Genomic DNA, 27,941 nt, shown 5'->3' with positions numbered 1-27,941 from the left:
ATCCCACCTGGCACCTGGTCCTCGCCCCACACTCCCGGCCCCACCCCACTACCCTGGGCTCCTCCAGCATCTCCACCTGGGCCGGGCTGCTCCTTCTGCTGGGACAGCCTCAGTGCCCACCCTGGCATCTTCCTGGGACGTCTCCACCTGGAGCATCTCCACCCGGGACCCCTCCCCACGTGTAATGACCCAGTTGGCTCACATTCTGTCTCCTCAGGAATCCCCCCGACTGTCCCCTTTGGAAGACACCAAGGAGAACGTGTGTCCTGCTGACCCCCAGCAAGGTGGTCCTGCGGCCGGGAGCTCTGGACAGGTAGCCGCCTTCCTTCCTTACGGTTCGTTTCTCCTACTCAACGGGGAGGGCGGTGTCACTGTCTTCGTTACCCGGAAGTTCCCAAAATGCACAGCAGGGCTGGGCCTGCGCCTCCCAGCCTTGCTCAGCACGTGCAGGGTGAGCGGGTGAGCAGGCGGGGAGATGCGTGCGCCCCTTTGCTGGCTCCTGAGAGAGGCCTAACCCGCACCTCTGGCAACACCCGCCTGTGAGAAAGTTAAGGTGAACTGGCAAGTTGACAATTACCCACTAAAAAGACTTCCAGGGAAACTGGGTGACATGCTTTAGATTTAAGAAAACACCCATTTAGTCACATAGAGTCCAGATGTTTTACTCCACTGGTGGCTTTATCACCAACTCTCTGCCCAAAGGAAGGGCTGCATCCTGTGAGCCGGGTTTCTTTCCTCTCTGATCAGAAATCGATATTGTCCACGAGATGGTGAGGAATTGGCTCCCATAAGGAAGACATTTTCCAAAAAGTGAACAGGGGATGGGGCCCTCCTCCTCCTGCCCCCCCGTCTGTCCCGCACACCCAGGTAGAAGCCCGGACCTGGACCAGGTGCAGGACTGCAGGTGCCTCAGCGGTGTCGCCGGCCAAGCTCCAGGCTGGCGCAACTCTAACTCCAGGCACACGGTCTCACAAGTCTTCAGTGGCGACTTGGCCTGTCCACTGCTGTGCGTGTCCACCTCCAGGCCCCAGAGCCCTCTGCACGGAACTGGCTGGTGCAGCCCCCCCGCCCCCCAGGTCTGGGGTGTGTGAGCTCCAGGGAATGGCCAGGAGTTTGGCTGCTGCCACCATTCCTACTTCTTGAATGTTTGTTCTGCAGACCGCACCTCAGGCCGCCCCTGAGCCCGTGGAAGCCGAGTGGGCCACGTGGACCCGTTGGGGTCTGGATGTCCACAGGGAGAGGCCGGGCTGAGCAAGAGAAGCCGGATTTGGATGCAAACAATTTCTCCCAAACCTATTTCTCCGTCGTTCAGCTGCGGGAACTAAATTGTGTCCACTTGGTTTTGGGTTAAATATTCTTTGCACACGATAAACGAACCATCTGTGTGGCAAAGCATGAGCTGTAGACTGGTTAGCTGCTCCCTCACCCCTTCGCATCCCGCGGACTTGTCTCTGGTGGGAAAGGCCCACTTGTTCCCTGAGAGAAGGAAAGGCTTTCCTCTCTGGCTCCTCCCCTGTGGTCCTCCGGCAGGAGGAGTTATGTCATTGCTTCGAGGGAATGAATTAAGCTCGGAGACAGGAGCATATAAAGCCGTGGCTGCTGCCCGGAGGCCAGTGCGCCCCCCGCTCGTCTGCAGAGGCCCCCGCCCAGCACCAGCTCGTCCCAACCCCGAACCAGCCCTCGCTGCAGCCGTTTCTCTTACACGGTAAGACTTTCTTTTTTAAACTTTACCAAATCATTTGACTATAGTCAAATTTTCAGAGAAGGCTCTTCTGATTTCTGAGAGGGAGCAGGCAAATGGGAGCATAGATTTATAGCTGGAGGTGGGCGACGTGGCTGGGACGGCCATGCAGGGAGCCTGTCTCCACGCAGATTTGTGCTTAACTGAGGGACTGAGGCACGGAACGCGTTTTAACCTTTGTCTGCAGGGGGATGCTGAGACCTTCCCTGGCACCCGGATCACACCCTGACTTGTTATTTCATGAACGTACCTGCCCGGGAACCTGGGCAAATATGCTTTTTCAGCTACAGAGTAAGAAGTTTGCACATTAAAGTCTGTTATTCTGGGGGAACCAGGAGGCAGGAATTGGAGGGGAAAAACATTCCAGAGAACTTGAAAAAGTAATCAGAGAGATTATAGGGACTCCAACCGCAGACGTTATTAATACCTGGAGAGTGGCTTTCAACATTAGTTATTTATGAAAAAGAAATAGTAAGTGCCTGCAAAGTGCCAGGTGCCCTGGAATACAGGTGTGGGGCAGTTAGGTCGGCCTGGCTGTTATCCAGGGGCCTGTCTCTGTCCATCTGGTGGGGCTGCGGGGGCCTCAGGAGCACAGGCTTTGATCCTGGCACTTGGTGGGGGGTGAACTTGTCTCCCAGAATGTTATTTTTGCTGCGACGGCCCATATAGAAAGAATTTTAAAAGATCTTTACAAGTTCTAATGGCATCCTGTGGCGGGACACTTTTGGAAATATCTCCTTTGGCAAAACTCAAACCAGGAGCACACTCGAGTGTGGACGGTGCCGTGCCTGTCACCGTGGTGTGTGTGACTGTCGTCACGTGATGTATGAGCTCTGCGGTCAGTCAGAGGACGCTGGATGCGGTGAGGCTGGTGGCCCCACCAGCTAGGCTTGGTTTTTTTGTAGTCGGGATCCCGTGAGATGAGACCCTCACCCTCATATGTCGGAGAGACACCGAGACACTTCTGTTTGGGGAAGCATGGGGCTGGATGTGGCCGGAACAGAGCTCATTCACCCTTTAAGCCTGGACTCGGGGAGCTGGGCATCCAGAAATTTAAAGTTGATTTTCGGATGGAGGCTGCCTTTGCCAGAGCCAGCCTTACCTGGAGCCCACAGGGGTCAGCGGTGTGCTCCGGGTGCATGGTGAGGGCAGGCCGTGCGGACCACGGACGTGGGCCCAGAGCGAGCATGGACACGGTGTCTGCTCACGTCCCCTAATCCTGTTAACAACCCCACTGACCTCATTCCGTCACTGCCACTGCACGGGGAAGTCACGGGCGTTCGTTCCAGCTGGGAGCCCAGCCAGTGTGTGACCAACACCCGAGTGTTTGCTGTGCTGAGTGAGCCCTTCACAAACGTCAGCTGGCTTAGCTTGCTCCTCACAGTCACCCAGGAGGCGGGTATTTTAAACCATTGCTTTAAAAAAAAAATTCATCTTAATTGGTTGAGAGTATTACAGATGTCCCCTTCCCCCCACTGACTCCCTCCTCTGCACTCTCTCCCCCCCCGTCCATGGGTTATGCACAGATGCATATAAATTCTTTGGTTAACCTCTTCCCGCCGACCCCCCTTCCCTCTGAGACCCCTCAGTCTGTTTCATGCTTCCGTGTTTCTGGGTCTATTTTGTTTGTCAGCTTGTTTTGTTCATTAGATTCCACATATAAGTGACCACCTTTTATTCTACAGGTGAGGGGACCCATGCAGAGAGGTTAGACGGGTGTCCTAGGTGGCACAGCAGGAGCCCACAGCTCAGCTCTGGGTCTCAGATCTGGGCTTCCCCGGGTCCTCTGCTTCCCCGGTGCTGCCTGCAAGCTCCCGGGCTCCTTTGGGGGCAGAAGGTGTAAATCGGGCATCTGGATTCCAGAGGGACCCGGGGGCCCTGCGGGGTGTTCCTCATCCTCTGGGGCATCTCCCCTATGGGAGACGACTTGGCCAGTTTACTGAATGTTTCTGGAGGGGCAGCCTCCTTGTGTTTCTTCAGCACCGAGACCCTAGCTCTCTTTGATATCCTGAAGGGGGGGAATCAGGCCTAAGTTTTGGGGCTCAGGGCCCAGGCAGCACAGCAGGGTGGGCCTGGGTGTCCAGCCCCTCATGGGGATGAGAGAGCCCAGACCCAGGACACAGGGCTGCCCAGCAGGGGTTAACGCAGAGCCGCCCGCCCGCCAGGTCTCCTGACTTCTGGTCCAGCCTCTGCTGAGCCAGCCAACTGAAAATCCCAAGAATGGAAAAACAGGCTGTAGGAAAAGAGCCAGGCAGGGTGAAAAATTATATCCAAGTAGAATGTTTTGTTTTTTGCAATTATGATACTCCAAATTAAGCTCATTTCTCACTCAATGTACAGTTAATGTTTATTCTATTTAATTAACTTATGCATAACTTTTTTCTTGGCCATTTCCACACAATGCCTCCAGGGATCAGTTCCACCAGGCTGATGTTTTTCTAGGTCCAGCTCCCTCGGTTCCAGCCTGACTGTACTGCTCATCAGCAGCTCCGAGCTGGGCCAGACGAGACTTTTCCAGGCCTCCTTTTACAAACCTCCTGTAAACCGGAGACCCCAACAGTAGCATATACCTCCTGGTCATGATGACGATTAAATAATACAGATATTTGAATGCAGTTAGCACAGAGCTGGTCAGCAAATGCTAGTCCATAATATTAGCTGCGATTGGAAGCCTGCCATCTGAGAGGCACGTTTCTCCTCTAGCGTTTAATTCCCACAAATCCGTTTGTTCCGACTGTTATATACAAGCTTCTTCTAACGGTCATGTGAGTAAGAATTCCAGTCTGCACTGAAGGTTTGTACTGTGACCAACAGGCTCTGATCACCTGCAGGCATCCGGCAGCAGAGAGGAGGGATGCTCTGGACGTTGGTCCTGCTGGCCCTCTGGGCCTCCTGCGGTGCTCAGGGTGAGTAGGGGCCCAGGGCGAGTGGGGGCCCAGGGCGAGTGGGGGCCCAGGGCGAGTGGGGGCCCAGGGTGAGTAGGGGCCCAGGGCGAGTGGGGGCCCAGGGCGAGTGGGGGCCCAGGGCGAGTGGGCGCCCAGGGCGAGTGGGGGCAGGGCCTCAGGGACCTGGTTCTCAGGGTGGGTCACCTGAGATGAGGGGCTGGACAAAGTGAAGTTAGTGGTTGGAGCGTCTGACCTTTTAGAGCCCTTTTCACTTCCTTTTAAATAAATATTTGCTTACTTTTGGGTCCATACCAAAGGAAAGGATTTATTTTTTGAACATTCAGGAATGAGAGAGAAATACCACCTAGAGATGCATTTTTCCTGGGCACACGTGCACCTGTTTCCTCCGCGCTGCATTCACAGCGTGAGGTGCTTGGTATTTTGTAACCTCTTTGCATTTCACCTGTTTTCCTTCTTAAAAATACATCATAAATGTTTCCCTCTATCTCTGTTCTTTGTACAGCATGATTTTAACGCCTGTACAATGTGCCAGAAGATAACCTGTACATCTTTTTGGCCAGTTCTCACTTACATTACTTTACTTTTACTGATATAGACGACGCACAGGAAATACCTTTGTAAATGAATCTTTACTTCTGATTATGCTTCAGGATAAGTTCCAAAGGTTGAGTCAAAGGTTGTAGTTATTCTAAGGATTTTGGATCTGTTGCCGAACGGCTCCAGTGAAGGTGGTACAGCTCACACTTCCGTCAGCAACACTGTGATGACGACGTTTTAATGAGCCAAGCGTCCAGTGCAAAGTTAGACTTTGTTTAAATGTTCCGTCCAGTAAAGAATCTTGAATTGTTTGAACTGCTGTAATTTTGGTGGCTCTGAGAGCTGCTCTTTCCAGAGGTGACGTCACACTACACGCGTGCAGACTCGAGGCAGCCGCTGTCTCAGACCCCGGCCCGCAGCGAGCCTGGCAAATGCGGGAATGGTACCTGCAGAGTAGAGAGGCCAGTGTCACGAAGCCCGAGAGGCCACGCGAGCAGCCAGGACACGCTCTTTAGGACTCTTTCTGGGCAAACATGAGGAGAGGGCCGCACCAACACCCAGGCTGGGGGAAGGATGGAGCCAGCAGGGGCTCGGAGTCTGGGTGGGGACAGGGTCCGGAGCACGTGAAAGGGTGGGACCGGGCCCTGCTTCCTTCCTGGGAAGTCTTGCTGGGAAAAGTGTCCGCTGAGCTTAACAAAGTGGTGGGCGACCTTGTTGGGGACCTTTGGCTGTAGCTCCTGACCTGTCAAGGGAACCAGCCCCCGTTTTGAGGTGCAGGCGGGAGAGGAGAGTGGGCCTCGCAGAGCACGGCAGCCCTGCACCCGGAGGAGGGGAAGGGGCGCCGGGCGTGGGGGGCCTCATGCATCTCCTGGCCCCTCACCCCGCTGTAACCCCTGCTCGGCTCCCTCACGCAGCTGGTGACCAGGGCGAGGACACGGCCTTCGACCTCTTCAGCATCAGCAACATCAACCGGAAGACCATCGGAGCCAAGCAGTTCCGGGGCCCTGACCCCCGCACGCCCGCCTACCGCTTCCTGCGCTTCGACTACATCCCGCCGGTGGGCGCCGAGTTCCTGGGCCGCATCGCCCGGCTCATGCGGCAGAGGGAGGGCTTCTTCCTCACGGCCAGCCTGAAACAGGACCGCAAGTCCCGGGGCACCCTGCTGGCCCTTGAGGGCCCCGGCGCCACCCGCAGGCAGTTTGAGCTCGTCTCCAACGGCCCGGCCGACACGCTGGACCTGACCTACTGGGTGGATGGCACCCAGCATGTGCTGTCCCTGGAGGACGTGGGCCTGGCCGACGCCCAGTGGAAGAACGTCACGGTGCAGGTGACCGGCGAGACCTTCAGCCTGTACGTGGGCTGTGACCTCATCGACAGCTTCATGCTGGAGGAGCCCTTCTACGAGCAGCTGAAAACGGAGAAGAGCAAGATGTACGTGGCCAAAGGCTCTGTCCGGGAGAGTCACTTCAGGGTACGTGGGACAGGGCCACGCGACGTGGGGAGGGCTCCCCGGGCAGCCGACCGGGCCTGTGTTGCAGTAGATCAGGCACATGCACATGCACACGCACACACACTTGTACCTGTGCACACAGCTCACAGTCAATGTGTGGACATGCACACACATGTACAGCCACTTATACACACACGTCATACATGTGCTCATGAACGCCCACATGTACACGTGCACACAGTCACACACGGGCACCACACCCACGCACACATTCACGTGATGTATGGTGATACACGTGTGTTCACAGGCACCTCATGCACACGCACAAATACTACGCACATATGCATGTGTGCTCAGACACCTCTCATGTTCACACACAAACACTATACAAATATGCACGTGTTCACACAGACATCTCTTATGCACACACCCATGTACACACACACGCACACACAGCACCAGAAATCAGCAGAGCCAGTTGTCGCAGGGACACTTTTTACCTGCACGATAGTCACTGATGTTCCGACGAAGGGTGATGGGTGAACAGGGAGTCAGCCCAGTCACACGTTCCCAGTAACCCAGACTAACGTTGTGATGCTGAACCCACTCCCACATCCGCTTCTCAGGTGATGCGAGAACAAGGAACACGTTACCTTTCTAAGGAAAGGAACCTGCCAGTTCCATGTGCACCTTCGTTACAGAATCTCCCGGAAGAGGGTTGTTAAAACCATGGTGCAGGGCTAGCACTGTGTTCCCTTCCACGTGTCTGTGTGTTCTTCGGAGATAACTGAGCGATGCAGCTCGGTTACATGAGTAAAATGGTTTGGTCAGGTGCCTGGCTTGTTCCGGAGTTACTCTGGTGGCCGGGGTTAGGGGTTAGGGTTAGGGGTTAGGGTTAGGGGTTAGGGGTTAGGGTTAGTGTTGGGGTTAGGGTTAGGGTTAGGGTTAGCGTTAGGGTTAGGGTTAGGGTTAGGGTTAGGGTTAGGGGTTGGGGTTAGGGTTAGGGTTAGGGTTAGGGTTAGGGGTTAGGGGTTAGGGTTAGGGGTTAGGGTTAGCGTTAGGGTTAGGGTTAACGTTAGGGTTAGGGTTAGGGTTAGGGGTTAGGGTTAGCGTTAGGGTTAGGGTTAGGGGTTAGGGTTAGCGTTAGGGTTAGGGTTAGCGTTAGGGTTAGGGTTAGGGTTAGCGTTAGGGTTAGGGTTAGTGTTGGGGTTAGGGTTAGCATTAGGGTTAGGGGTTAGGGTTAGGGTTAGCGTTAGGGTTAGGGTTAGGGTTAGGGTTAGCATTAGGGTTAGGGTTAGGGGTTAGGGTTAGGGTTAGGGTTAGCGTTAGGGTTAAGAAGCTCCATAGCATATAGGTGACCTGTCTCCACTGTGATGAGCGGCTTCTCACTTGTGTGGGAGACACTTTCATCTCATTGTGTCTGTGGCGGGGCCAGCAGATGTTCTCAAGACCTTTAGCCAAATGCAATAACCATCCGAGTCCCCTGCAAGGAGCGAGTAGCCTTGAACACCCATCAGAACATCCTCAGGTGACAGAGCTACCTGTTCCCCGGGGCCACCCTCGCTCCCCTCTGTGGGACGCTCCCACTCTCTGTGTCGTGCCTGAAACAGTTTGAGAAGCGACACACAGGGTGGCCCTTCTACAGACTCCAACCTGCTGAGTGCGGGCACTTAGAGAAAACACCCCAAGTTATTATCACCTCGAGTGTTTTCCTCTCATCCACCGAACATGGCGTCACGTGTGGCGTTTGCCCATCGCTGTTTCTCCCCGTGTGTGCTCACAGGGTCTGCTGCAGAATGTCTACTTGGTGTTTGAAAACTCCGTGGAAGACGTTCTCAGCAGGAAAGGCTGTCAGCAAGGCCAGGGAGGTAGGTGTGTCCTGAGCCATGTATTTCCCGTCTCATTTCCTGTCTCAGGTGGATTTCTGCTCTGGGGGGTGTGTGACTGTGAGTAGGGAGAATTAAAATTAAAACATTTGGATGGAGTGCCACCTGGCAGAACGATGCTGTGAATGCCCAGGAGAAGGGGGGGTCTCGGGGAAGGGCAAGGACATCTGACTGCTTGGTGCACAGCAAGCTGAAGAATAAAAGGTGCTTTGGGTGGGAAATTAGACAGATGAGGAGCTGAGGGTTGTTGGGACGTTTGGAGAACGTGGGATTGAAAATCAGAACGTCCCCCGGGGGGAACGGGTATGAGGTCCCAGTGCCTCACAGGGCCCAGGCCATCTGCACGCCTCTGCTCCACCCGTGGGTGGTTCCAGGGCTGAGTCAGAGCTGGTCAGGGGTAGGACCGTCCTGCTAAGCCCGTGGGCCTCCATGGCGGGGACGTGTGCAGACAGCCCGCCCGGCACCCACAGGCAGGGCTGGCGGGCTGCACCCCGAGGTGGCTCTGATGGGGCCCCCGTCATGTCCCTGCAGCGGAAGCCAATGCCATCAGCGAGAACACGGAGACACTGCACCTGAGCCCTGCGGTCACTTCCGCGTACGTGGGCCAGAGCGCAGGGGAGAGGCCAGGCGTGTGCGAGCGCTCCTGCGAGGAGCTGGGCAGCATGGTCAGCGAGCTGTCGGGGCTGCGCCTGGTCGTCAACCAGCTGCACGAGAACCTCAGGAAAGTGGTGGGTGCCGGGGCGCACAGACCCCACCTGCGTCCACAGCAGAGGGCCCCTGAGCCTGTCCTCACTCTGTCCAGGATGGGTGGTCCTTGTGGAGGCCGAGGGAGTGGGCACAGCGAGACGGAGGCCCCTCTGGCACCTTCCACACGAGCATGGGCGGGCAGGAGCAGCAGAGGCCGCCGGGGTTGGCACGGGCGGGCAGGAGCAGCAGAGGCCGCCGGGGTTGGCGCGGGCGGGCAGGAGCAGCAGAGGCCGCCGGGGTTGGCGCGGGCGGGCAGGAGCAGCAGAGGCCGCCGGGGTTGGCGCGGGCGGGCAGGAGCAGCAGAGGCCGCCGGGGTTGGCGCGGGCGGGCAGGAGCAGCAGAGGCCGCCGGGGTTGGCGCGGGCGGGCAGGAGCAGCAGAGGCCGCCGGGGTTGGCGCGGGCGGGCAGGTGCTCACGGTGCGCGGAGCGCCGCGGAGAAGTGACGTGGGTGAGGCTTGGCGCCGGCGAAAAGCCTGTGAGGGTTCGCGGGACTCGCGCACCCTCTGCCTCGGGGGTTGCGGGTCCACACGGCTCCCGCTCTGGGGGTCAGAGCTGCAGCGGGGGGACACCCTTCCTTCGGGAGCCTGGCCCTGAATGCTGCCCACTCCCGTCTGTCCTCACATCCTGCCCCGACTTCCAGTCGAGCGACAACCAGTACCTCTGGGAGCTCATCGGCGGCCCCCCGAAGACGAGGAACATGTCTGCCTGCTGGCAGGACGGCCGGTTCTTCGCAGAAAACGAAACCTGGGTGGTGGACAGCTGCACCAAGTGCACCTGCAAGGTGAGGCCTCGGCAGTGTCTGCCCCAGCGGCACAAGCGCTCCCGGCACGTGGCCGTAGCCTGGACGTGGGTGGACCTTGGCCGACCGGGGGGTGCAGGGCAGCCGAGAGTGAGAACCACGGAGCAGAGCTGACTGCAAACCAGGCCTCAACCAGCCTCACTGCTCTGCACATAGAGAGACCAAGGCTGAGGGGGCGACCTGTCCAGTGCCGGAGGCGGCGGGGATGGAGCCCCAGGTGCCCTTTAGCTTGTGTTGAGGTCCAGTCAGCCCTGCGAGGGCCACAGAGCTCAGCAGGGACGTCCGGGGACGGCCTGTCACTGCCCAGAGCCTAGCTGGTGGGTCGCTGAGGTTCTCCAAGTCTCATGTCCCTCCACCTCCACGGAGGGTGATCTCGGACCTCACAGCATGAGCTGACCCTGCCGTCCTGTCCGCCACCTGCCCCAGCGGGACACTCTCCGTTGTCACTGCTGGGGGGCAGGCAGGGGACACAGACGGCCAATGCTGGGCACCCAGGGCAGAGTGAGCTGAGCCCCTGGAGTCGGTTATAGGGCCTGTGGGGTGCAGATCACTGTGGACATTCCAGGGACCCTTCAGTGCAGCCTGGTCCTGAGCTGACTTTCCAGCGAGTGTTACACAAATGCCTTTCTTTACTTGCAGAAATTTAAAACTGTTTGCCACCAAATCTCCTGCCCGCCAGTGACCTGCGCCAACCCGTCACTGCTGGAGGGAGACTGCTGCCCATCCTGCGTCCACTGTGAGTGGCCGTGGCCCCAGCGTGGGGTCCTGTTGGTGTCACTCTTGTCTGCTCAGAGGGGTGAGGGTCAAGCTGCACAGTCCCAGGGGCACTTCACCCGGCTGTTCATTTCACGGCTCAGTGACCAGCAAGCGTCTGCAAGCCCTTGAGTTAGGGACCAAGGGCTTCTGTCCTGGCCGGTCCCCCTCGATGAGGAGCCCGAGCCCCAGTGACCACCGGACACAGAGAACCCCGACGTTGGCTCCAAGCGAGTACCCACCCAAGAGGCAGACACAACCTGGAGCTCCGGGTGTGTTACCACGATGAGTGGTCCTGGCAGACACACCCTGACTCCGACCTGGGGCCTGACCTGGGGTACCCAGTGTTTGCCCCAGAGCATCTTCCTCTCGGAGGTTCACACCGTGTCCAGGGCACAGGTCCCACCGCGGGCATGACCCCGTCCCTCCTGACCCATCGTCACTGGGCGGAGTCTTGAAGGCCTGTGTTTCCCTCCCAGCGGCAGATGGCGAGGAGGGCTGGTCCCCATGGGCGGAGTGGACCCAGTGCTCTGCCACCTGTGGGCCAGGCACCCAGCAGAGGGGACGGTCTTGCGACGTCACCAGCAACACCTGCCTGGGGCCGTCCATCCAGACGCGGGCCTGCAGCCTGGGCAAGTGTGACAACCGCAGTGAGTGTCAGCCACTGGGCCCCGTGTGATGGGTCAGCACCCCTGGCCCTGGGATTGGGTTTTGGGGGACAGCCACTCACTGTCCTCTTTGGGAGGCACCTGGCCTTGTCCACAGGCCCTGCTGGTCCCCCTCCCTCCAGCCTGAGTGACAGGCGACTCCAGGGCCGGGGAGAGGGGGCCTGTGCTGATGTCTCCTGCCTCCCCTGTGCTAGTCCGGCAGGACGGCGGCTGGAGCCACTGGTCACCGTGGTCCTCCTGTTCTGTGACCTGTGGGGTCGGCAACATCACTCGGATACGTCTCTGTAACTCGCCGGTGCCCCAGATGGGGGGCAAGGCCTGCAAAGGCAGTGGCCGGGAGACGAAAGGCTGCCAGGGGGTCCCGTGCCCAGGTGAGAGGGCAAGGTGGGTGGGGTGGCCTGTGGGGCAGCGGGCCCAGGGCCCAGGGGCGTGGCGGATGAAAGGTGCCGGGTCCCCTTGGTGGCTGGCCCGGGTGTCCCGCAGCCCAGTCCCGGTTCTCAGCCTCCACACACGGGGCCGTGAATTTTCTTCCCAGAGGTAAAAATTCACCACCTGAGGCTCCCGCACCTCCATCACCCTCCAGCCTCCGGCCAGGAGGGGGCTTCTTCCCGCCTTTCCCGCCACGTTGGGGACCCCGCCTCACCGGGTCACCTCCTGCCCGCCACGTGGGTCACCCCCCCTGCCCTGCCCCCGCTCTCTCCCGCAGTCGACGGCCGGTGGAGCCCCTGGTCGCCCTGGTCTGCCTGCACCGTCACCTGCGCCGGCGGCATCCGGGAACGGACGCGCGTGTGCAACAGCCCCGAGCCCCGGCACGGAGGGGAGCCCTGCAGGGGGGATGTCAGGGAGCAGCAGATGTGCAACAGGAGGAGCTGCCCCGCAGGTGGGCGCGGGTGGGGCGCGGGGCTCGGCCCCCCAGCCAGGGCCTTTGGAGTCACTGCTGGGCTTTTGTTCTGATTCAAGGGAGGAAATATATGGGAAACACAGAGAAAAACCGACTGTGGGCACCTGGAGGCACCCGCTCCTAACAGCTGTGTTTGGTTCCTCTGATTTTTGTGTAAAAGCAGAAACAGTCAGGATGGGTTGTGCACAGCAAATAGCGAGTGACTCACACCTGAGCCCCCAGCTTCTCGGCCCAGCCGTGTGCTCTGGGCTGCAAGACATCTGCCATCTGTGCTGTGATCCTGGGCTTGTCACCAGCACGGCGCCCGTGGGGGCCCCGGGGCACAGTGAGTGCCCTGGCGGCTGACGCCCCTCGGCCCCGGCCTGACCCCTCTGCTCCCCGCAGACGGCTGCCTGTCCAACCCCTGCTTCCCGGGAGCCCAGTGCAACAGCTTCCCCGATGGCTCCTGGTCCTGTGGCTCCTGCCCCGTGGGCTTCCTGGGCAACGGGACCCACTGCGAGGATCTGGACGAGGTGGGTGCCGGACCGGGCAGGGCAGGCGGGCGCGTGCAGAAAGGGGGTGCTCGGGCTCACATCGCTTGTCCCTGCAGTGCGCCCTGGTCCCCGATGTCTGCTTCTCCACGACCAGCAAGTCCCAGCGCTGCGTCAACACGGACCCCGGGTTCCACTGCCTGCCCTGCCCCCCTAGGTACAAGGGGACCCAGCCCTTCGGGGTCGGCCTGAAGGCGGCGGAGACAGAAAAGCAAGTGAGCAGTGGGCCCTTTGTGTGGTTCTCAGGTGTCCAAACAGCAGGAATCCGGGGAATTGGAGGGCGGGAGAAGAGGAAGGCGGCATTCTGGGGAGAGGGCAGGATGGAGCTGCTCCCACGGGGCCAGGGCTCTGGGACCCACCACCTACCGTGACCGCTGACCAATGGGGACCCAGGGGGACCAGGTCCCGGTTTTTCACGAAGCTGCTTCCAGGCCCCTCCTGAAGGAGCGGAGTCCCGCGCGTCTGTCCGGCCAGGGCCGGCCCGGGTCTCTGCGTTCTCACCGGCACCCTCCCCCCAGGTGTGTGAGCCCGAGAACCCCTGCAAGGAGCAGACCCACCGCTGCCACCGGTATGCCGAGTGCATCTACCTGGGGCACTTCAGCGACCCCATGTACAAGTGTGAGTGCCAGACGGGCTACGCGGGTGACGGGCTCATCTGCGGGGAGGACTCCGACTTGGACGGCTGGCCCAACAAGAACCTGGTCTGCGCCACCAACGCCACCTACCACTGCGTCAAGGTGAGGGCGCCGCTGGCCTCCGCGACGGGGCCGCCTCAGGGTCCCTCACAGGAGCGTCACTTTCCTGGGGCAGCTGGAAAGAGTGACAGGGACGGGGCTGCTGTGTTCACCACCTCACAGTCTGACGGGAGTCTGAGATCAGGCGTCTGTCTGTCGGCAGGGACACGCTCCCTCGGGGCAGCTCCCAGCGGCTGGTGGCCCAGGGCCCCCGCCTGCGGCCACCTCCCTCCCTCCCTCCAGCCTCTGCTTCTGGCCTGTTACCACCCTCTCCCTCCCCGTGCCTGTCCCCAGCCCCGACTCCCTGTGGTAAGAACACAGGTGCTGGTGTTTGGGGCCCACCGGAGACCCAGGAAACTCCTTCCAGACCCTTGACTCAGTCGCACGTTTTGCTGTGGAAGGTGACACTCCCCCGTTTCCCGCACAAAGTGACATTGTAGGTTCCAGAGATCAGGCTGTGGCCTGTTCTAGAAATCAGCACGAGGCCACTCTGCAAGGTGCCCCGAAGGTGCCAGTGCCTTTCTATTTATTTATTTAACCCGTACCCGAGGGCGCGCTTAGATGGGGGGGAGAGACAGAGGAACGTGTGTCCGCGATGCTCAACCAGTCGAGCCACCGGCCGAGCCGGCTTCATGTCTTAATAGCTTCAGAAATGTGGATGACACACGTGCAAAACATTTGCACGTATAAGTCTGCTCATCTCCTTAATATTTATGTCTATTCGTTCTCATGACTGTGGGGTAGTCAGTTTTATTTGGAATTCTCTCCTCCTGTCTGCCTTGGTTGTGGATGGCAGGTGTTGACGGGACACAGTGACTGGCTCTGGAGTGGCTGGGCCCGTCCCATCTCCCGCCCACCCACCTGCCAGTTCCCTGTTGAGCTCGGGGTCGAGCCCGGTGGTCCCAGGGAGGGCGCCTGTGGGTGGGATTGTTGCTGGAGGTCTCTATTGGGGTCAGCCACACCCTGGGGCTCAGGGTCGGGCTAACAGACGGTGCCCATGAAGCTGAGACTGCCATAGGGACACCCTGATTTTTTCTTCATTGGACTTTCAGACAGGAATTCAGTCACTAAAAAAATGGCACCTTGCAGGTCCTAACTATAAATCCACCTTATGAGTGTAAATAGGAGCTAAGGGAGACGGTTACTGGAACCCCACAGCTGGTCTGAGGGGCTCCTGTGTATCCTCAGCGGACGTACCCCCAGGTGTCCCCACCCCCACCCCTCCCAGAACGTTCTCCCTCCTTATGGGCTGGCATTGAATCCGGGCTCAGATGTGGCCCTGGGAGCAGCTTCCTTGGAGACATGGGCCGTGGGCCATGCCACCCATTGCATGCCCCCCAACTCCGTGGTGCCCATGTTACCGTCGCAGAAACGCAGCCTTCACTGCCTCCCCTCTCCAGCGTTTCCAGGTCCCTCGCGTTGTCGGTGTCTGTGCAGCTCGGTTGTGATTTATAGTATTTATAAACCTGACCTGGGACTCGTTACGCAAGTCACCTGCGTCTCGGAAACGCTGAGCCAGGCGCTGATTTGGAGCCTGAGCCTCAGTTTCTGAGCAGGTCGCCTCGAGGTCCCAGAATCTGGCCCTCTGGCTCCCAAGGGTGACGTTGGGGGAGCTGTGCCCAGGTGGATGAGCTGAAGTTCAGGGGAAGGAGGGGACACAAGGGCTCCGTCTGCATCCGCGTTCTCTCAGAGCAGTGGACGGTCCCTCATTAGGTGCTTGGCCCTGTCCACAGCTTCCTCCGCCTCCTCTCGTTGGGGGTGACGTGGCTTCCAGGGCAGCCCGTGAGAGCTGAGCCCCACGCCCTGGCCTTGCTGCGGGGTCGCTCCCTCCTCTGCGCTCGGGGCGGCGGGTGTGCCCTCAGCATCTTCACTCTGCCCCCCAGTTGTTTGCCTGCCCCCCTTAGGAAGGGCTCCGGGGATGTTTTATAACCACGTCCTTCCTCTGGTCGCAGGACAACTGCCCCCTCCTGCCCAATTCCGGGCAAGAAGATTTCGACAAGGACGGCATTGGGGACGCCTGTGATGACGACGATGACAACGACGGTGTCAGTGACGAGAAGGTGGGGCCGCACCCTCCGAGCTCCGCTCTGGGTTTCGGGGGTGGAGGGGTCAGGAGAGGAGCACCTCACACTGAACCGTCGCCTGGGGCTGTCGAGACGGGTGCTCCGCCCACATCACCCAGAGTCACCCGCGGACGGAGAAGGCTGGTCCCTCACTGAAGAAGTGGCGGACCAGCAGGGAGCTGTCTGGGGCGCTCGGCGGGAAACATTAACATTTAACTTACATTTATCCCACAAAAGGGGCGTATCTGCCCTCCTGGTGGTGACGGTGGTGGGCAGGGCTGTCGCTGAAACGGAGAAACTCACCTTTATGGCGATATTCGGGCATCAGCATTTCCCGGGGAAACAGCTGCAAAATGTGGAGGATTTGACATCAACACATGAGCCAGGACTTGCGGGTGCGGGGATCAGCTTACTCGCAGCCTTGCTGCACCGGAGCTCCGCTGACCCGTTGATTCACTCACTCCCTCACTCACTCCCTCACTCACTCACTCACTCACTCACTCATTCACTCACTCATTCATTCACTCACTCATTCATTCATTCACTCACTCACTCACTCACTCACTCATTCATTCACTCACTCACTCACTCATTCACTCACTCACTCACTCACTCATTCATTCATTCACTCACTCATTCATTCACTCACTCACTCACTCACTCATTCATTCACTCACTCACTCACTCACTCACTCACTCATTCATTCACTCACTCACTCATTCATTCACTCACTCACTCACTCATTCATTCATTCACTCACTCACTCACTCATTCATTCATTCACTCACTCATTCATTCACTCACTCACTCACTCATTCACTCACTCACTCACTCATTCACTCACTCACTCACTCATTCACTCACTCACTCACTCATTCACTCACTCACTCACTCACTCATTCATTCACTCATTCACTCACTCACTCATTCATTCACTCACTCACTCATTCATTCACTCACTCACTCACTCATTCATTCATTCACTCACTCACTCACTCACTCATTCATTCATTCACTCACTCATTCATTCACTCACTCACTCACTCATTCATTCACTCACTCACTCACTCACTCATTCATTCATTCACTCACTCATTCATTCACTCACTCACTCACTCACTCATTCATTCACTCACTCACTCACTCACTCACTCACTCATTCATTCACTCACTCACTCATTCATTCACTCACTCACTCACTCATTCATTCATTCACTCACTCACTCACTCATTCATTCATTCACTCACTCATTCATTCACTCACTCACTCACTCATTCATTCACTCACTCACTCACTCACTCACTCACTCATTCATTCACTCACTCACTCATTCACTCCCTCACTCACTCACTCACTCACTCCCTCACTCACTCACTCACTCATTCACTCACTCATTCATTCACTCACTCACTCATTCATTCACTCACTCACTCACTCATTCATTCATTCACTCACTCACTCACTCACTCATTCATTCACTCACTCACTCACTCACTCATTCATTCACTCACTCACTCACTCATTCATTCACTCACTCACTCACTCACTCATTCACTCACTCATTCATTCACTCATTCACTCACTCACTCATTCATTCATTCACTCACTCACTCATTCATTCATTCACTCATTCATTCACTCACTCACTCACTCATTCATTCATTCACTCACTCATTCATTCACTCACTCACTCACTCACTCATTCATTCACTCACTCACTCACTCATTCATTCATTCACTCACTCATTCATTCACTCACTCACTCACTCACTCATTCACTCCCTCACTCACTCACTCACTCATTCATTCACTCACTCACTCACTCATTCACTCACTCATTCACTCACTCACTCACTCACTCACTCATTCACTCACTCATTCACTCCCTCACTCACTCATTCATTCATTCATTCACTCATTCATTCATTCACTCATTCACTCACTTACTCATTCACTCACTCACTCATTCACTCACTCACTCACTCACTCATTCACTCACTCATTCACTCACTCATTCACTCCCTCACTCACTCACTCACTCACTCATTCACTCACTCACTCACTCATTCACTCACTCATTCATTCACTCACTCACTCATTCATTCATTCATTCACTCATTCATTCATTCACTCATTCACTCACTTACTCATTCACTCACTTACCATTTATGCATCTGTCTTCACCATGAAGCATATGGTTTGTCATCTTCGCTGTAGAAAATCTCAAAATGTTTGCAAGGGGCAGATGCCCATATAAGTATAAAGTGACTTGATGCCAGGAGTGTGCTGGGTGGGGCTCCCCGGCCCTGCTTCCTGGCCTCTGCCTCGGTCGCTCTCATCTGCTTGGGCTGCGTGACCTGCAGGTGGGAGTAATGGGTGAACCCCATGAGCCTGCCTGTGCTGCCTCTTAAATCCCTTCCTTGCTCTTCTTCCAGGACAACTGCCAGCTTCTCTTCAACCCCCGCCAGCTCGACTACGACAAGGACGAGGTCGGGGACCGCTGTGACAACTGTCCATACGTGCACAACCCTGCCCAGATCGACACGGACCACAACGGCGAGGGGGACGCGTGCTCTGTGGACATCGATGGGGACGGTCAGTGTTGTCTGCGAAGATGTGTTTAAGGTTCAGGTAGACGTGTTTGCAAACTTCTAGTCTGTGCGTGTTGGACACGCTCAGCCTCACCTGCTGCTAATGTGATGTCAGGTGATTCTCTAGGCTGTTCTCAGAGCCATCGTCAGTGTGCCCGTCTCTCCCTGTGGGCAGCGTCAGGGGTCGCCAGCCTCAGGACCACCCTTAGGAAACCGCAGTCGAGCGTCTCCTTCCTCTGAGGCTGGCTCTGGTGCCCTCACAGGGCCCCCCCCATGCTCCAGAGCCCATTTCTCTCCTCTCAAGACTGATTCCAAGCAGGGTCTGCAGCACTCGCCTCTCTGGGGAGACACATCCAGGGCCTCACCCCTCTCCATTCTCTGAACCATTCATTGCAAAGCTTCCCAGGTTCCAGGTGTCTGCGGACGGTGAGGTCTGACACCACTAGGCTGACCTTTAATCCGAGGGCCCTGGGCCCTGGGGACCAGACTCCACCTGGGTGCCGCCTCCCACTGGTCATGCAGCCGGCGGCAGCTTATGGGCCACTCCACGCTGGCCATCCTCACCTGGACATTCACCAGTGTGACTTGGTGTGACACTGACCGGCTTCCCTGGCCCCAGGACAGTGTCCGGCATGCTGGTTTCTGGGGCTGAGGGTGGCTGGGGCGTCTCCTTGGATCCAGGGGTGTCCAGGTCCTTTCTTGCCTGCGCTCGCCCCAGGGGACCCTCTCCTCTTTCCCAGACCCCAGGCTTGTCTCCCGCTTTTCCCGGGGCCCCGTTTGCAGCCTTGTCACTGGCAGCGGTGTCGCTATGGTCCACTGTGAACCTCTGTCTCTTCCTAACTCCCGTCTGGATGGAATCTGTGATCTGTGTTCAGGTTTCTTGGACTAAGGTGATACCTGAGAGCCTGTATCTCTGCCACTTCACTTTCTGATAACGGAGGGGACAGATGACAGGGCAACAGAGCCGGGGAGCTGCTCACCCAGGGTCTCAGGGCGCGTTTTCTGGGGGGATATTCAGGGAAACAGCTCAGTGGACTCAGGGACTGACCCACGAACACAGTCAGTGACCACCTTGGGTGGCCTCATCCAGAAAACTCACAGAGCTGGCGAGTAATCTTCTCATTTTACTGCCTCCTTGGGTCATTTTTATTCAGCGAAAGCCTGGCTGTAAGTTACATCACGCGACAGGAGGCAACGTGCTTCAGCCAACTCAGCCGTCTCCCTTTCCCTGATCTCCTGCAGACGTCTTCAATGAGCGAGACAACTGTCCCTACGTCTACAACACAGACCAGAGGGACACGGATGGCGATGGCGTGGGCGACCACTGTGACAACTGCCCCCTGGTGCACAACCCTGACCAGGTGGGTGTGATGAGTGTCTGTGAGCAGCGGGCCCGGGACCTTGTCGGTCATGGACGGACATGTCTTCGTGGGTTTCACAAGCTCGGCCAGGCAGGACAGCCTGGGTCTCCATCATTTTAACTGAAAACGTTCACTGAACTCTGAGCACGGCTCCTGCATCTCGGGGGCCACAGGCCAGACGAGCAGAGGCTTCGCCATGAGGTCTGAAGGGACCTGTCTCTCCATCTGTCTCTGCATTTATTTTCCAATTTAGTCCGAGGACTTGGCTTTTTCAGAGTTGCCTCTGAAGACACAGTGAGGAAAGGACACGTTGGTCTAGTTCATAGAATGCAGGGGGGCGACTCTAGGTTTACAGCTGTGAGTACGCGGAACAGTTTATTCACGTGCTGTTGTTGTTGAATTGTTTTCCGTACGAACAACTGTAAACCGAGAGCGGCCCACCCTGTGTACTGCGGTGGACGGTGTCAGAGGGAGCCTTGATTCTGGGTGGTTTTCTGTCTGTCTGACTTGGAGGGAGCCCTGTGGAGGGGGAGCAGGGACAGAGGCCTGGGCCCCACCCGGCTGTGTGTAGACATTGGGGTGACCTCAGGAAGCTGCTCCCGTCCACAGACCCACCGCCCACGGGTGGGACGGGAGCTTCCAGCTCAGGCGCCCGCAGGTGGCTTTCCATCTGCACCCGGTTCACGGGACGGATGCTCAAGGCTGCTGCCCCTGTGCCCCGTCCCCCAGACCGACGTGGACAATGACCTCGTGGGCGACCAGTGTGACAACAATGAGGACATCGATGAGGACGGCCACCAGAACAACCAGGACAACTGCCCCTACATCTCCAACGCCAACCAGGCCGACCACGACAGCGACGGCAGGGGGGATGCCTGCGACTCGGACGATGACAACGACGGGGTTCCCGACGACAGGGACAACTGCCGGCTGGTGTTCAACCCCGACCAGGAGGACTCGGACGGTAAGTGTGCGGGCTGGACGTGGGGGCCGGGAGGACTCGGACGGCAGGTGTGCGGGCTGGACGTGGGGACTGGGAGGACTCAGACGGTAAGTGTGCGGGCTGGACGTGGGGGCCGGGAGGACTCGGACGGCAGGTGTGCGGGCTGGACGTGGGGGCCGGGAGGACTCGGACGGCAGGTGTGCGGGCTGGACGTGGGGGCCGGGAGGACTCGGACGGCAGGTGTGCGGGCTGGACGTGGGGACTGGGAGGACTCAGACGGTAAGTGTGCGGGCTGGACGTGGGGGCCGGGAGGACTCGGACGGCAGGTGTGCGGGCTGGACGTGGGGGCCGGGAGGACTCGGACGGCAGGTGTGCGGGCTGGACGTGGGGACTGGGAGGACTCGGACGGTAAGTGTGCGGGCTGGATGTGGGGGCCGGGAGGACTCGGACGGCAGGTGTGCGGGCTGGACGTGGGGACTGGGAGGACTCAGACGGTAAGTGTGCGGGCTGGACGTGGGGGCCGGGAGGACTCGGACGGCAGGTGTGCGGGCTGGACGTGGGGGCCGGGAGGACTCGGACGGCAGGTGTGCGGGCTGGACGTGGGGACTGGGAGGACTCAGACGGTAAGTGTGCGGGCTGGACGTGGGGACCGGGAGGACTCGGACGGCAGGTGTGCGGGCTGGACGTGGGGGCCGGGAGGACTCGGACGGTAAGTGTGCGGGCTGGACGTGGGGGCCGGGAGGACTCGGACGGCAGGTGTGCGGGCTGGACGTGGGGACCGGGAGGACTCGGACGGCAGGTGTGCGGGCTGGACGTGGGGACCGGGAGGACTCGGACGGCAGGTGTGCGGGCTGGACGTGGGGACCGGGAGGACTCGGACGGCAGGTGTGCGGGCTGGACGTGGGGACCGGGAGGACTCGGACGGCAGGTGTGCGGGCTGGACGTGGGGACCGGGAGGACTCGGACGGTAAGTGTGCGGGCTGGACGTGGGGGCCGGGAGGACTCGGACGGTAAGTGTGCGGGCTGGACGTGGGGGCCGGGAGGACTCGGACGGCAGGTGTGCGGGCTGGACGTGGGGACCGGGAGGACTCGGACGGCAGGTGTGCGGGCTGGACGTGGGGACCGGGAGGACTCGGACGGCAGGTGTGCGGGCTGGACGTGGGGGCCGGGAGGACTCGGACGGCAGGTGTGCGGGCTGGACGTGGGGGCTTTCAAGGTTTCCTTGCACACGAGGGTGTGCTGGCCACGTAGCAAATGGGAGGGGAATGGAAGAGAGACGCGGAGAGCACGCTGGGAATTCTGCGTCTTTTTCTACTGAAGCAACAGATACTAACACAGCTGGTTTATTGAACTGGGGTCACCATTACCAGACACGGGGGCAGCGTCCCGTCCCCTGTACACCAGGGGACCCCGACCCTCCCATCACCTCAGTGGAAAATGGGATAAGCAGCTTCCAAAAAAGGGAAGTCCCAGCTCCCTGGGCAAGTCGTTTACCACGTAAGAAAGACGCTCAGAGCGCCAGACGGACCGAAGGCAGGGAGGAGACCAAAGGTAATAAAAGACATTCTGGAAAATATTTAAAAAACAAAACAAATGCTGCTGGTTCAGTTGGTTTCTTGCCAGTGCTCAGATTTTGTGCTGCGTCTCCGCTCAGAGCCAGGGGGGCTGACGGTGGCCCGTGTGCCCCGGGGACCACAGTGGGCCTGGCTGCAGTATTGTCACAGCCGTGCTGGAGGCGTGTGCGACGCCTCAGGGCATCAGCTCAGCGTTTAGAAATTATGAGAATTAACCCGTGAAATACTGCAAAGTGCTCACCTGGGCTCCCAGAGTCTCGGCAAAGTCCTCTCGGACCCGGGAGGCAGGCGCCCAGCCATGTCCTGCTCTCTCATTTCCGGCTTGTTGTTGGCGACAGGTGATGGGCGGGGAGATGCTTGTAAAGATGACTTTGACAACGACAGCGTCCCTGACATTGACGACGTGTGTCCGGAGAACAGCGCCATCAGCGAGACTGACTTCAGGAACTTCCAGATGGTCCACCTGGACCCCAAGGGCACCACACAGATCGACCCCAACTGGGTCATCCGCCACCAGGGCAAGGAGCTGGTGCAGACGGCCAACTCCGACCCCGGCATCGCTGTGGGTGAGCCTCCCCAGTCCACGAGACAGTCAAGGCTGTGGTCCAGCTGTCCTTTAAAGCCACGGGGGTGGGATCAGTGGGTCCTCTGGTGGCCCCGTCCCTCCACGGGCTGTAAGACCTGCTCAATGCATGCATTTGCCTCGTCTTTCTCTGAAATGTAATTTTCAGGGGCCGTTTGCCATTTTATTTTATGACCTAGGCCACAAACCATCACCTAACACCGTGCAGCTCCGCTCTGGCTCTGTAGGTTGGATCTGAAAAGATGAACCCCCAGATGCTGTGTTAGTGCCCCAGTAACAGACCCCGAGCTGAGTGGCCCCAGAGCTGCACATGGTGGCGAGGGCTGGTCCAGGCCGCCCCTGAGGGCTGCTTCTGACTTCCTCTCACAGCCCTTATCCCCCTGGCCTCCAGGTTTCGACGAGTTTGGGTCTGTGGACTTCAGCGGCACATTCTACGTCAACACCGACCGGGACGATGACTATGCCGGCTTCGTGTTCGGGTACCAGTCCAGCAGCCGCTTCTACGTGGTGATGTGGAAGCAGGTGACCCAGACCTACTGGGAGGACCAGCCCACCCGCGCCTACGGCTACTCAGGCGTGTCCCTCAAGGTGGTCAACTCCACCACGGGGACGGGCGAGCACCTGAGGAATGCTCTGTGGCACACGGGGAACACAGCGGGACAGGTGAGGGAGACTGCCTGGGAGCCGGGCTCCTTTGACTCAGCTCTGCTGCTGGGGTTTTGGGGAGAGCAGTCCCACCCTTCTGAAGGCCCTCACCTTGGTTTCTGTCCATCTTAACTCAGTGACAGTAATTTTAAGCATCTTTTATTGAGTCTCTCCCTAATTAAAGACACCAGGCCTGGTACTTTTATGAACACTATTGGTGATCCTCTCACCAATTAAACATATTTCCCTCCCCTGCTAGTGACAGGGAGATACGTTTAGAAAGTGTATGCCCTGGCCAGTGTTGCTCAGTGGTTAGAACATCGGCCCTCACCGAAGGGTCACGCATTTGATTCCCGGTCAAGGGCATGTACTTGGATTGCAGGCTCGATCCCCAGCCTAGTCGGAGCGCCTGTGGAGGCAACAGATGGGTGTGTCTCTGTCACATCAATATTCCTCTCTCTCTGTCTCTTTTCCCTCTTTCCCTCTCCCTCCTCCCACTCTCTCTAAAAAAAGAAAAAAATCAATGAAAAAATATCCTTGGGTGAGAATATTTCTCCCCAGGTCTCAGGCTCAGGATGCAGAGGATCCAGAATTTGGATCCGTGAGTCCAGCTTAGGTGCCTGGGCTCTTGGCATTGACTCCTGGTCCCCACTGTTGGGTTCTCACCTGCCCTGGAGATTTATACTCTGGGTCTGAGCCACAGGGGTTGGTTTGCAGAGCAACATCCTCAGCTTTCATGCACTGGTGTGAAACTGTGCTTAGGACTTAGGCTCCAGTTATACTCAGGACTGATGTTGTTCCCTCAGGTGCGGACGCTCTGGCATGACCCCAAAAACATTGGCTGGAAAGACTATACTGCCTACAGGTGGCACCTGACCCACAGACCCAAGACCGGGTACATAAGGTGAGCCGCTCAGGTTGCCGATGTTTCTATCGAAAAGTCTCACATTTAAGGGTGCGCTTCTTTGGCCAGCAGGGTTGAACCTGAGCAGACGGCCGAGCCCGAGTGAATTCTAACCTGTCCTTGTTCTGGATTTTTCTACTTTAAATGCCTTCTCTTTTCTGTCCTGAATCTTCTACCACTCATCACTTATTTTTAAAAAACAAAAACTGTTGACGAGAAAGTCAAACTCATCTTATTAAAGTGACTGGGAGGATGTCGAGCACCCGTCCTCCTTGGGCGACTCCTGTGCGGAGGAGACGAGCGGTCGGTACTTGTCTGCGGCTCCCGGACTGGCCGGCGCTGCACCTGGAGAGCAGCTGCCTTTATTTCTGATCCATGAATGGCTCGATTTAAAACACTGCCGCAAACAAAATGTGCACAGATACCAGTCCCACAGAATGTCATTCTCTGGAGACAACACCATTTGTGATGGGTTTGAGTAAAAAAAAATATGATGATTAAAATGTAAGTTTTTGTGCAAAGCTAAGCTTAGTTAGTAAGGGCTCCATGCAGTCGGGGTCACAGACGTGGCATGTGTGGGTCCCACAGTAACACGTAGATGTGAGCAGACTGGGTGCCCAGGGCCCTGTTTCCATGAGGGTCCCCACACACAAGTTCCCCCTTAGTCACGTCTCCCTCCTGTCCGAGAAGCCCTGGGGCACCCAGCCCCGTCCTATGCATGTCGGTGGAGCCTGTCCTGGCTTCCGGGCAGCTCACAGTTAGCGGGGACACAGTAGTGAGCACGTGGCTGACGTGCCTATGATAAGCCAAGAGATCCCTGACTCAGTGGGGAGAAGCTGGCGCCAGGCAGGGGAAGGGTCGCTGGCTCCACGGAGGGGGGACTGGGAGGGACGTGCTGCTCACCACCGTGGACTGTTCTTGATTCTGAGAGGCGGAGATGAAGGTGAAACCTGCCTGCACCTGTGGCCACAGCCAGTGATGGGATGAAGGAGGCTGGGATGATGCTGAGCCACGGCCGTGGGCGTGGCCAGGAGGAAGCGGAGCCACGGCTGTGGGTGTGGCCAGGGGAGCTGAGCCACGGCTGTGGGCGTGGCCAGGAGGGAGCTGAGCCCATCCTCCGTGGAGTGTGCTTCCCAGAGTTCACGCTCTTCTCTCTCCGTCCCGCCCAGAGTCTTGGTGCACGAAGGAAAGCAGGTCATGGCGGACTCAGGGCCCATCTACGACCAGACCTACGCAGGCGGGCGGCTGGGCCTGTTTGTCTTCTCTCAAGAAATGGTCTATTTCTCAGACCTCAAGTACGAGTGCAGAGGTGGGTGTGAGGACAGGTCTCGGCGCAGGGCGGGGCGTGTGTGCCTGGCCCGTCCAGATGTTTGGTCAACTTGAGTTGCTTTTGTTTGTTTAAGTGTTTGTTTCTAGTTGAACGTGGAGGCCTTTGGTAGGAAACACTGGTCCCCACTGTTCTCCGCCCTGTGGCTTCCGGCACGTTCTCCACCGTCAGGCCCCTAATGGAGCTTCACAGTGTCGCCCTTGTGAAGGAAGGAAGGGGGGAGGGAGGGAAGGGGCAAGGCTCAGAGATGCTTCTCAAAAGCACACCTGAAACCAGACGTCAGGTACAGAGATGAAGGAAACTCACAGTGTTGACTTTGGGGAAGGTTTCTTGTCTATGTTAGGTGGCCTTCCTAGACAACTGTCCACCCCCCTCGCATGTCAGCATCCACGTATTCAACCATATCGTGGATGTCATTTTTTACAATTAAAATGATATTTTCGGTTATAGGTAATACAGAGTAGGACCAGACAAAAGCCATGGCCCACCATCCTGTGCTCACTGTTTTCTGTAGATGTGTGAACCGGCCTCACTGCGTGTCCCGCACGTACCGTAGATGCTGTTACCAGACACCTCAGTCCTGCCTGGTCCTACGGCTTCTCTCTTCAGCAGCATCTTCTGTCCTTGACCTTAACTTCGATCGGTTCTTCACCGCCTCCCTCAACCCCAAGCCCAAGCGCCTTCAGAGGATGAATTTTGATGGGCCAAAGATGAACGTCCCACCCGCCCCAGGAAAGTGATGATGCACGAGACTGTATGTGGAGTGACCATTGACAGGACATTGTTTCTTCCCGTTTGTTTAAAAAGAGCGACGTTTACTTATAAAGTGCAATTACTGGTTGTATTTATGTGTATATGGAGTTGGACCTGCCGTGGCGTTAGCAGGACAGTGTCGCTACCTGACTTTCACCGCCTGCAGTGGCCTCTGCTCTTGGTCAGGCCCACGCCGCTCCAGGACCATGCCGCTTGTTAGGTCCCTTAGGAGGAGGCTCGGGTCTGGGGGAAGGCCGTAGGGGTGAGGTCAGGAGGTGAGTCACCTGATGCAGTTGGGCAGTGAACTAATTGGGACGTTAAAAATGAGAATTAGTGAAAACCTCTCCCCCATTCTTGTCTAAAGTGAAAGCCTCGCCCTTGCAGAGATGGGTTTTATCCAGGAAGGAACATCCCGGCTAACTGGCTGGACCGTGGGGCAGATGGGGGCCTGGCGAGACCGCCTCCGTGTGACGGTTGACAGGGCGGGGCCCTCACCCAGGCCGCTCTGGCGATCTCAGATTGAGAGAGCTCAGCCAGCTGTCGCCTGGTCCCGCTTCCGACCCTCTCTCCAGCCTCTGCTGCAGAGACGAGACACAGGGAGGAGCCCCCAGTGCCCTTTGGTGTCCAGTTCCCAGCCTAGGCTTTGAACCACGGAAGAGTTGCTTTTACCTAACTGAGTAACACGTTTCATTAAGGTTCCAGTCGTAAATGTTGTGCTTGTATTTATTGAAAGAGTACAGAATGCAGTTCCATTCCACGGTAACTTATTTTAAATGTGCCAAGGAAGACACAGGTGGTACAATTCCTAGAAATAAACGTCTCACTAGAATATAATAATATAAAGGTAGTTACAGCAAATTATCTCCCTGTCAAAATACGAGGCTTTATAACTTACGTTGTCAGAATAAAACATGCTGTAAGATGCGGAAGAACAAATAAATAATGAGAGTTTACGGTGGAACTTGAGTAAATACTGTCGCGGTGACTTAATTCGACATTTCCCCCCGTTACCTGCCTGCTGTACAGAGGATTTAGAATCTGACGACCGAGGAAGTCGGCACAAAGTCTCGCCAGAGCCACCTGTAGTCAGCCACCCGGTCGCACGCGTTGGGCTCATTTCTGCTCTAAGCTGCATGGTCCTTCCGCAGGGGGTTGATCAGAGAAGTCGGGTCCGTCCGACTGAGGCAAATCTCCCCTTTCTGTTAATAGCGATTTCATTTTGACGGCAAACCGAGCGAATCCGTGGTTTGTCTTAACTCTGACCTTTCATTTGATGAAGTCAGTTTGCTGCTTTCTTGGAGGTTGATTTTCTTTGTCTTCTGCACTTTTACTTTCTGTGGCTCTTTAGTCCCAGGACAGCAGGGTTGCAGCCGTGGGGCCCGTGGGGTGGGGAGGGCGGGGCTCTCGCTGCCGGTGGGCTCTGGCCCGAGGACGCGGTGGTGTGGGCGGTGATGTGAATGTTCAGAATGTACCATATTTTTTTGTAAATTATTTATGTGTTTTGAACGAACTTCTCGTGAAGACTGATGGAATCCGCTTGTTT

The 27,941-nt window shown here is 57.4% G+C and overlaps 1 protein-coding gene across 3 annotated transcripts; it reads left to right on the top strand.

The window, feature by feature from the left end:
- Positions 1 to 1,572: 1,572 nt before the first annotated feature.
- Positions 1,573 to 27,468, top strand: THBS2 (thrombospondin 2). Of its 3 annotated transcripts, none has more exons than XM_081140772.1 (22): positions 1,573 to 1,705; positions 4,573 to 4,647; positions 6,099 to 6,655; positions 8,418 to 8,502; positions 9,052 to 9,248; positions 9,908 to 10,048; positions 10,706 to 10,802; positions 11,299 to 11,469; positions 11,682 to 11,858; positions 12,194 to 12,367; positions 12,773 to 12,900; positions 12,978 to 13,133; positions 13,437 to 13,655; positions 15,605 to 15,712; positions 18,153 to 18,312; positions 19,551 to 19,669; positions 20,399 to 20,633; positions 22,525 to 22,752; positions 23,161 to 23,432; positions 24,221 to 24,318; positions 25,488 to 25,627; positions 26,096 to 27,468. In XM_081140772.1, the coding sequence occupies exons 2-22, from the start codon at positions 4,596 to 4,598 to the stop codon at positions 26,107 to 26,109; spliced, it is 3,528 nt and encodes a 1,175-aa protein (XP_080996898.1). In that variant the 5' UTR covers positions 1,573 to 1,705; positions 4,573 to 4,595; the 3' UTR covers positions 26,110 to 27,468. The 3 variants fall into 3 exon arrangements, with proteins under 3 accessions (XP_080996898.1, XP_080996899.1, XP_080996897.1); XM_081140773.1 differs by having other exon boundaries at positions 4,556 to 4,647; positions 26,160 to 27,468; XM_081140771.1 differs by having other exon boundaries at positions 4,556 to 4,647.
- Positions 27,469 to 27,941: the final 473 nt, after the last annotated feature.

Source organism: Miniopterus schreibersii (genome assembly GCF_964146895.1).
Source record: "Miniopterus schreibersii genome assembly, chromosome: 6".
NCBI lineage: Eukaryota > Metazoa > Chordata > Mammalia > Chiroptera > Miniopteridae > Miniopterus > Miniopterus schreibersii.
Note: the sequence above shows the minus strand (reverse complement) of the source record. Positions and strands in the feature narration are given on the sequence as shown.

What these genes read in the sequence shown, in the direction of transcription:
- THBS2 (XM_081140772.1), top strand. Translation starts at nt 4,596, where the DNA reads ATGCTCTGGACGTTGGTCCTGCTGGCCCTCTGGGCCTCCTGCGGTGCT. An exon ending in GGCCTCCTGCGGTGCTCAGG is followed by an intron (nt 4,648 to 6,098) that starts GTGAGTAGGGGC and finishes TCCCTCACGCAG; the next exon opens with CTGGTGACCAGGGCGAGGAC. An exon ending in GGGCAAGTGTGACAACCGCA is followed by an intron (nt 11,470 to 11,681) that starts GTGAGTGTCAGC and finishes CCCCTGTGCTAG; the next exon opens with TCCGGCAGGACGGCGGCTGG.